Source organism: Loa loa, assembly GCF_000183805.2.
Source record: "Loa loa unplaced genomic scaffold supercont3.321, whole genome shotgun sequence".
Lineage (NCBI taxonomy): Eukaryota > Metazoa > Nematoda > Chromadorea > Rhabditida > Onchocercidae > Loa > Loa loa.
The window spans coordinates 65119-75810 of record NW_018108501.1 but is presented as its reverse complement, the minus strand read 5'-3'; the positions used below and the strand labels follow the sequence as shown (position 1 = coordinate 75810).

The 10692-nt window shown below is 24.9% G+C and overlaps 2 protein-coding genes across 2 annotated transcripts; both read right to left on the bottom strand.

The window, feature by feature from the left end:
- Positions 1-2669: 2669 nt before the first annotated feature.
- On the bottom strand, positions 2670-4025 carry LOAG_03240 (hypothetical protein; the record flags this gene model as incomplete). The annotated part of the gene is made up of 3 exons (XM_003138777.2): positions 2670-2765; positions 3188-3277; positions 3855-4025. Coding segments are annotated over 3 exons (357 nt in total), but the record flags the coding sequence as incomplete, so codon positions are not given.
- Positions 4026-9250: 5225 nt separating this feature from the next.
- LOAG_03239 (E3 ubiquitin-protein ligase RBX1) lies at positions 9251-10346 on the bottom strand. Its single transcript, XM_003138776.2, has 3 exons — positions 10216-10346; positions 9770-9880; positions 9251-9588 (listed from the first exon to the last, which is right to left on the bottom strand). Exons 1-3 carry the CDS (start codon positions 10309-10311, stop codon positions 9442-9444), a joined length of 354 nt encoding a protein of 117 aa, XP_003138824.1. The 5' UTR covers positions 10312-10346; the 3' UTR covers positions 9251-9441.
- Between the last annotated feature and the right edge of the window lie 346 nt (positions 10347-10692).

The window sequence follows — 10692 nt, the reverse complement described above, 5'->3', positions numbered from 1 at the left end:
AATAATAATAATAATAATAATAATAATAATAATAATAATAATAATAATAATAATAATAATAATAATAATGGTAATAACAATAATAGTAATAATAATAATAACGATAATAATAATAACAATAAATTTCCTTAAATAATACCATGTTATTATCCAACTAACCATACATAAATTCAGTTGCATACCTCTCATTTTAAAAATATTTTCCCAATGACTTAAAGAAAAGCCATTTTATTCACTTTTTTTTATCGAATCGTAAATTATTATATTATTTTCAAAAATTGCAACTCGTTTTACATCATTTTCATCAAAAAATTATATGCATTTTCTTTCTCTCATCAGTAATTTAGTGTAAATTTAAAAAAAAAAAAGTAAAATTAAATTGTTAGAATTCCAGTTTTACATTGTTCCATTTCGATTTTTGCAAAAAAAAAGATGCAAATTACATTTTGCTATACTTTTATGCAATTTAATTTCTTTTTTCTTTCATTTTAGGCTTATACCGTATGATATTTATTTCGAGAAATTAATCGTTTTATAAATATATCTTATCGTTTTCATTTAAAAAAAATTTAAGTCGGAAAATTGTTGAAAAATTGAAATTATTATTGCTATTATTATTTATTATTGCTTTTAATGTAACAATTATAGTAATTTTAAATAAAAATTTAACTCAATCTAACTCAATCTAACTCAAGTTTTTGAGTTAAAAGTTTCTAAAAAGTTGTAAATTATTATTAAATTTGTTAAATAACATATGGCTTTAATAACAAATTAAGAAAAAGGACGAAGTTAGAGGACCAAAAAAAAAGTGAAATGGAATGGTTTAAGTAAAAAAAAAAGAAAAGGAAATAATGTGAAGGACAATTTTTTTTCTCCAATAGTAATTATTGATATAAATAGAGGAAAACATAGTAACTTAAGTATAATTAGCATTTTACATAAAAGATAAAGTACAAAGTATAATTGTAATTATTTTCTCTAAAAATAGTTAAAAAAAAAGGAAAAGGAAAAAGGGCAATTAGAATAGAAATAGGAAGAATGATTAATTACCGGTTTTAAACCGGTTTTCCAGAATAAATTTCGCATGATTACAGATAAAATAAATAAACTTCAATGATTTCTGATGTATTATATCATAATAAATATTTCATATTATCATATTTCAACAGGTTCAATGAACTAGCTTATTTGTAAAAATTTTTACAACCACAAACAAGCATGATCATTGATAATTGATACATTAATTAATTACATTTTAGCTTAATGAGATAAAAAATTTTACTTTCAATGGTTTATTTGAGATACATGTATGTAAATTAAATCAAGTATCATTAAAAAGTGAAAAATTAGTTAGTTGTTGCAATCAAATATCAATTTCGTTGACATTTTCCAGTTATATGTCACCGAATTGACGTAGGCACACATAAATTGAATAACATATCTTTTTAACAAATATTAGTATATTTACCATTTCACATTTGGACTGTTATTTCTTTGTATTACGTTGTTGTTTTTAAATTCGAATTACAGTATTATTTTTTATTAAATAATTGAAATGTTTATTTAAATATTATAAGCAATCTAATTTTGACTAACAATGTTTCAAAAAAAAAAAAAAGAACAAAAACAGTCCAAAAAGGAATGCATTTAATGTTAAATTAAAAAGTCAAAATTTTTTTCAGACTTTTGAGATAATTTAAAGTAATTCAAATTTTCAAAAAAAAATTAATCAAACCGGAATGAATGCTTTTTGTGTTTAGCAATTGGATGATTTTGCATAAAATATAATAATATTATGCATTTATGATACCATTAAAAGTCAACATTTTATTTCAAATACAATATATAATATTTCGATACTTTATTTCAAATATAGTACCTAGTATTTCTGCATTTTATTTTTGGCACAATAGTGTTTTAATGATTTATTATGTAATTAAATTTAAATTCCATTCTAAAATGTAATAATTTATACTTTTGTGATTTTATAAAAAATTCGTTTCATTTCAGATATAATATACGAATATTCAATTAAGCGATTTATTTCATAACTTAAAAAATGCAAAGTTATAAATTGTTGTAATTTATTCATTGAATATTGCTCAGTTTAACTTCGTCATATTCCAATAATTATATCAACACCGCTGTCATCATCTTTGCGCATTCCATCCTTCAATAAATTGCAAATTGCGCATGTAAGTTGATAACAAGTTTTTACGAGTAATTTATCATTTCGCTTTTGATAATAAATAATTTATCAAATTTAAACAGTTAATAATGACAATTTCTAAATCAAATTTTGAAGATTTTCCTATAAATTAACCAATTAATATGCAATGAAAAGTAATAAATTCAAAAGGACAAGAAAATAAAATAATCAAATAATAATAATAACAATAATGAATTAAAAAAACAATTAAAAAATTTGATTGCAAATTATAAAATCAGTACAAATTGAAAAATTTTATTATAAATTCTAAAATTCAAAAAAAAGGAAATCTCACTAAAACAAATAGCTAAATGACAGTAACAATGACAAATACTTAAATACTAAAATACAAAAATATTTATTTACCCTTTTCTCTTTCAATTTCCATTTTAAGTTATCTATTGGAAAGAAGAATTTTAAAAATAAAGGAAAAATTGCAAGAGGGAATTAATTTAATTACTTGTTTATTTGGCGATAAAAATGATGTTGCTGTAGAAGGTATTGTTTCGCCATCTGATGCGACTGTACTTGATTGAGTTAAATCAATTTCTGAGTTCTAAATTTGACTAATGATTTTTTCTTAATTCAAAAATTTTTTGTTTTGAACCACAAAAATTATTCTGCAAACAATTATAATCTTTAAAAAATTTTTTCCTTAATAAGAATTAATCAAAATTTAAGAATTTAAAAAAAAATTAAGTACGCATATCTTTTGGTGGTAAATTAAATAATCAAATATAAACATTTTGCATTAGTAACAATAAAATAATACGACTAAGTTGTAATTAAGCTTCATTCCTTTACCAAAATTGAAATTGTTTTAAAACGAAATGAAAATTTTAAATATTTCATTTTTCAATTTTTTTTGAAGAATTTAGCAAACAAATATTTGGAATATTTAACAAACCTATTTATCGTATTTTTAAAAAGTCCGCAAATTTCAAATCAGACTTTTACTATTTCATTTTTTAAACTTACCACACTTAATTGTTCAATAGCTGTATTTATTTCATTATTACTTTGCCTATCCAATTCTGGTGGATCATTGAATGCATTGAAATGAATATTCTGAAATGAAATTAAATTCTGGAAATGTAATACGAAATAAAATCAACGCAAAGTTACATAAAATAAAATTTATTACTAACAATGTTTTAACTCATTATTAGCAAATAAATCAAATTTAATTATCATTTTAATTCGTTAATCTTACTACAACAATTTATAGTAATTGTAATAGTAGCAATAATTATTATCATTATTAACTGATAAAGTTAGACATTTTGTTATAATTTATTGTTATTAATTAAACTTACTTCAATTAACATCATTGTTTATTTGACATATTATTGCATAATTATTTACTTTAATTGGTGTTTCTTGCAATTTTGAAATTAATAACTTATTTTTCATTCAATTATTAATTATACTTATTAGAATTTTTTTAACAATTAACACGAAAATATTGCAGAAAACTCGTATATTTCTCTGTTTGCGCTATTTTTATTATTAAAATTAGCAACAAAATATATGCATCAAAATATTTTTTAAAATTAAATCTTTTAAAAAATTTATTATATCGTTTCAAAATTAAATCATTTGAAAAAGTTTATTAAAAAAGTTTGCCATTCATAAATTTACTTACAATTCCAGCCTCATGAAGTCGTTCCTCTAAAATGCGCAATTCTTGCTCTCGTTCACGTATTTGTCGTCGATGATAATATTCGTCACGTAAAATGGATGATAATATGCATGTAAAGCCGCATAATGCGCATGTTGTTATTAGCATGACAAGTGCGCCAACAATAAAAAACATTGCGCGTAAAAGATTAAGCAACCATTTCCAACTTTAATTTCATATTTTTCGAAATTTTACAAGCAATTTTTTTAAAATATATTAAAAAGAAGTGAGAAATTTTAAAGGCGCAAATAATTATGGCAAAAATTTTGTTATTTGTGTCTGAATGAAATTTTATACACTGAAATTTTCCATATTTTTCAAGTAATTATTTCCATTTAAACACTTTCCATTTAATTTTACAATTAATTATTCCAATTCATTTTATATCTTTAAATTCAAATTTGAAAAAATGGGAGAATTTTTAGATTTTGCAGGTTAAAGCTCATCAAAGTAAAATGTTTATCACCCTTCGAATGTTATCGCTGATTGTGAATGCTTTTTAAAATCATTAAAATCATATTTGATCCAATTATTTGTTAAATCCATACTAAATATCGCATCAGCAACAATTGATTCAAATATTATTTCGTGTAAAAATTCTATTAACGATTTTTTGATTATCGTTTTATCCACAAATGCTATAAGACAAGTTGTTAAAAAAAAGATTAAAAAATTTTTACATACAAATATCACAAGTTATAAATATTAAACTTGATTACTTAAAAAGTATAAAATACAAATGTAATTCAAAGAAATGCAAAAAAAAAATTTTAAAAATTAATGCAAATATAATCAACGACTTATAAAGTGCTAAACTTAGCTATTTAAAAAGTATAGAAATGTAAATGTAATTCATAAAAATGCAAGAAAAATAAAACAAAAGTGATAATAATGATTTTTAAAAAACTTAAAATTAAAAAACTGATAATATTAATCCACAGAAGTTTTTAAAAAATGTTCAGAAATGTACGTAAATACGTGTAACTTTAATTAAAATTCCAAAAATTAATTAATATTTTCCCCTTCCTTCTTGAAGTTCTACATATAAACTATATTTGTATGCAATTACATGTATACACAATTATATCTAATATATATGTGAATTTAATGTAATTCCAATTTAGCATTTTATTTTCCATTCATATTAGATACTTAATTATATATAAAATTTAAAAATTTCAAATTTAAAAAAACTTACCATTTTTTGATTGATTAATTAAATCGGATAATAATAAATGAATCCCTTCAAAAACACGTTGATTTTTATTATCTTTTAATTCTTCAGCAATATTTTCTTTTTGTACTAATTCATACAATGAATACATCATTTTTGTTGCATTCAAAGTTATCTTATCAATAAGCCAACGACTTTGTCCTAAAGAAAAAAAGAAAAAATTAAAATATTTATCAAATATTTTGCACAAAAACAAAAAAAGAAATAATCAATTGACAAAATAATACACTTAAGATGAAAAAAGAAACAAAAAAAAAAAAATTAAACTAATTGGCTGAAAAAAAAAAGATTAAAAATTGAAATTTTCAAATTTTCATTAAAATCTTTTTTCTTTTATTGCAACGAAATTGACAAAATTTTTTAAAGTAATGTATTAAATTAAATTTAAACTTTTTTTCTTTTAAATCCATATAACAATTTAAAGAATAAATTAATTTTTACCATTTAATGCATACATATATAAAATTCGTCAAAAAATTGTTTGATTAAAATTGTTAAAATAGAATAAATTAAATTCGATAATTATATCACTCATTTTTTTACTGAAATTAATTTACAAATTTTTTTTTTTTGTTCAGAGAATAACCTTTACGATAAATTCCATGCAAATATTTGGATATAATGCATTGGTCATTGCGGTCATTAATCAGTATAATATGTTTGATAACTTTTTCAAAAAAAAATCGTTTTGTTAGCCATTTGCTTATTACATTGATTGTTTGTTGTATGAGATAGCACGAATTATTCCGGATTTTCCTCTCATCTTTAAATAAAACTTCATTTTTTCCGGTCATACAATGATTAACTCTTATAATGTAAGGTTTAAAAATATAATAAGGGTCAATCTATGGAGAATTAGAGAAATATGACAAATGTCAATTGATGGAGGCAAGGTTTAGAATATGACAGAGGTCAACCCTGTAAAGGGTCGAAAGTATAACATAGATCAAATCTGGAGTATTAAAACTTGCAAAACATCAAGTAAATCGACCCTATATGTAAGGTTAGAAATATAACATAGATCAATCGAGAAAGTGAAAAACATGAAAACATGACAGAGGTCAACTTGTCGAATGAAAAAAAAGACATGATAGAAATCAATTAATCAAGAGTATAAGGTTTAATAATATAATGTAAGTTACAAACCGATAGAAAATTAAAACATAACAAAGGTCAGAATCTAAATTGCTAGACTTAAAAGCATAATACGGGTCAACTCTTAAACTAATAAAACTTGGAATACAATTGAAGCTGTCCTTTAATTAGCAATAAACTTGACCAATTTACAAATCAAAGGTAAACTTGAAGGATTTGTCTTTGATCTGGACATTGGTCAAGATTAATAGAGCAAATTTTCAAATGGACTGTCAATGATTGTAATTATGATTCGAAGTGCAGTCTTATAGAAATCATTTGATACTAATTTTCTTTTCTTTTCCTCCTTATCTTTCAACTCATTTATTCAATGAAGACGAGAAACTTTTCAATACTTAAGAAAAAAAATGAATTTTCAAAAAAGAAAAAAATTTCGTTTTGAAATTTATTCATTACCTTTAGTAGTTCGACCAGCATCTTCAAGACTTTGATGTAATTTATTTGTATTTAAAAGTTTGCCAAAATATAATTTTGGATTTTTGGGTAAATGTAAAACGGCAGCATATAAATAATTGGAATCATTTGATAATAAGCATGCTATAGCATGATATATATCCAATACTTGTTTTAACTTTAATTTAATAATATATTAACAAATTTGAAATTGGAATAGAAGATATTCATATTTTGATATTGTACATTAAAAAAAAAGAATTTATAAATTTTTAATTTCTTTCGTTAAATTACAGAAAGATGATAATATGGTGATGAAATTTACTATAAATCATATGCTAGAATAATTTATATAAAAAAGAGTTGTTTTAAATTTTTTGAAATGATATAAATAAACTGAAATATACTAAACATAAAAAACAAAATGAAATAGGATTCGATCTTTTCGCCTATTATTATTGTAAAATTAATTGTCCCTCATATTAATTAAATTATTGAAAGATCAATTGAAAGATCAGTTAAATAGTAAAATACTTAACTTGAATTTACTTCGTCACTGTTACATATCACTCACGTATTTCAAGGTTAAACAATTAAATTAGCTACGCAATCAATTGTTTCTGGAAAACTCATCGAAAGAAAGAAATTCAATTTTGTCAATTAAATTATTGAAGGACCAATTTGCTTCGTCGCTCTAATATATGATTTGCATACTTCGAAGTTAAAGCAATAAATTATCCACGTAATTAATTAATTTCGCGTGGACTTGTTGGAAAAAATTAAATTTTACCATTTAAATTATTAAAAGATCAATTTGTTAATTAATTTGTTGAAAGGTCTTCATATTATTTATTATTATATCTAACATATCACTCATTATTTCAGGTTAAAAGCACTAAATTGACCACGCGATTAATCGTTTTTGTATATGATTACCAAAAAAGAAATTAATTGTGTTTTCCATCCGACATTTATTTATTTTAAATTTAATCATTAGGTAAGCAAAATAAATACTTTTACCTTTATCGGTGTTAAATTATGATCAATAGTAAATATTAAAGCGATTGGTATATCTCGTTCTTTGAAATTTAAAACACTGTGATCATTACTGTTCCACATACAATATTGTTTCTAATTAGTATTTTGCATTTAGCAAATATCACAAATGATCCAAAATTTAATCCCAAAATTGGGAAATTCCCGTGGAAATTAATTTTTGCACCTCAATAATATTCATTTTTCTGTTTTACAATTGCATTGATTTTATAACTGGATGAAATTTCAGTTGTGATTCGCAAAATTGACTACGAAAATGATTCAGGCTAAAGCAAGTGAAACATCATGGTTGGGGATTATCCAAGATAATTTTATAAATTGTAGCAGGAACGCGGGTAAAAATTTAATCTTACTTCTCTCATGACTATTTTTTTCACAAATAAAGCGTAAAGATGTGATAACAGCTAATTAAGATGTGATAACAATTTCAAATTAGCTGAAATATTAAAATCTAAAAACGATTCTGTATTAACTAAGTGAAGTTTATAAGGATATTAACTGGATGAATCACAACAATTCCAACAATTACTCTATTGATGGAGCTTTGCAAATGACACGATTGTTTGGATAACAAAAAATAAGAAAATAAAAAACGAATAAAAAAAGAGGACAGTTAGTGACACGAACACAATTTTTTGTGTTCTTATCATTAACTGTCCTCTTCTCACCTATTTGGGAGAGCAAACGGAAATTATAAAACGAAATAACGACAACTAGCCTGATCACGAGCAGCATTTGCTAATGGTAATGTAGACTCTGTAGTTGAACATTCAACCGCAACATGTCGAAATAATTCCGAGGGACATAGTATTGCAAGTATTACCACATAACATTGCAAATTTGTCAACCAACCGCCCAGCATTATTGATTAGCAAAGTGTTAAGAATTTTCGAGGTTAAATTCTATTTTATATAAAATCCATTAAATTAAAAGTTTGAAATTTATTCAACATCCTCTATTCAAATTTATCCAAGTGTAAAATTCATTTTTGACCGCTCGAATCCAAGAAGCAGCAATTTCAACTTGAGTAAACTAAGCCAACCCGCATGAGCGTAAACAAACGAATGAAATTGCAAAGTCACAGTAACTATATGTCAGGTTTCTCATTGTGAACTTCTACGACAACGGGTTTATACATTATCAATTTGTCCATCATTTATCTGAGTTGCCCAGCACTCCAGTTAATATACTTTCACCATATTTAAATTTATGCGAATGGTACTTGGAATGGGACTTTTACCCTCAATTTATGAAGGTTTACTTTATGAAGTTAAAGAAAAACTGAGAATGTGAAATACTAAACGAAAAGAAAGAATTCATTTCTTGTCAGCCAATCATAAAACTAATCGAATATAATTCATAATATGAAAGAAGTTGTGTTCAATTCAAAACACCAAAATTCACTTCGGGAAGAAATAGACGACACAGAAATCGAAAATTTTGAATATGCGTACTTCGGCTTTACTAAAACCTTAGTACGAACTTTGGGATGATTAAATAATAATATGTTCGTCTACTAACAGTTCGCAAAAATCATTTTGTTAAAGAACAAAAGTTGCAGTTCGAACTACACAATCCTGCACCATCATATCACTTGAATTTTAGGACTAAAAATGAAAATAATTTTCAGGCCAGTATATTATGTCAGTAAAAAGATTGCAAAAAGAGAGCATCAAGATCAAAAATACAATACCGGTTTTTAAAAGCATGCATCTAATGACCATACTTTTGAAACTCCCACTCTCTATTATCAAGAGGACACACTTGACGTGTCTTAAGCCAACGTGAAATACAGTGAAAATGAAATGCATGATTGCATACACCCCATGCAACTGTGCATTCTTCGGAAGTTGCTGAAGCCTGCAAATGATTAATATAGGCAGTTTAAACAACTGGACAGTTGAGAAACAAAGGACTAAAACAACCCGTACCAAATTTACCTCTGCAATATACTACGATTCGGACCGAAAAAAAAAAAAACAAAGCTTCAAAAAGCTATCAGAAATAGAAGGACTTTTGCTACATCAATAATAAAATTTACTTGGTTTGCTTGACATTCGATACAGAGGTCCATAATATGGTTCCGACAAATTGCGCAATTATCAACTACTATATCCCAAGCCCACAGCGCTACTGCATTCCATTTCTTCACCTGGAATTTCACATTAAAAGAAATGAACTTTAATAATCTCAATAAACTTTCATTTTCAAGAATTTTCAGTATTTCTCATTTATTTATCGTCGAACAGAACCCATTAGAATAATACAGGAATGAACCGAAATATTTGCTTCCATACTTATTTAAAATAAAGTGAATTTACAATGATGAGATAACACCGAACCACCAGATTGTTCCATTAACAACATGAAACACCTTAAATCTGTACCTGATATCGCGTAAAACATTATTGGGATTATGTAGTAGATTGCTTGATCCATCTAGAAGGAATAAAGGAAAAAAAAATATAAAAAAGGAAAGAAGAAAACCTCAAAGCGTTTCTTTTCTTTGCTAGAAATACTTGGGGTGCCGGAAGGTTGCTGCACATCATCCAATTCCATCTGTTGTGCTCCGCTTACAGACATTTCAAATTCCAAATTTCCTTTCTAGTTATCTAAAAACTAATTATGTCCCATTATATGAACATGACAAGTTCCGATTATTTCGTCACCGTTCAAAAATATGAAAACATGCAATAACAGAAATCAGATCTTGCCTGAACATGAATCATGCATATGAAATAAAGAATAAACAAAAATTAACCAATCTCGAGATAAAACTGAAAGTTCGATCTGAATTCGAATAAATTCAATCAGTCATCTGATATATTCATCCATTCACACATTCTGTTGCCTATCATTTCCGACTACAGCACAGTATATACCCGATCAGGTCGCTCTTATGCGGATAAATTCTTAATTTTCCCATTTTTCTACTCCTCACCCATTTAATCCATCCACTAATCA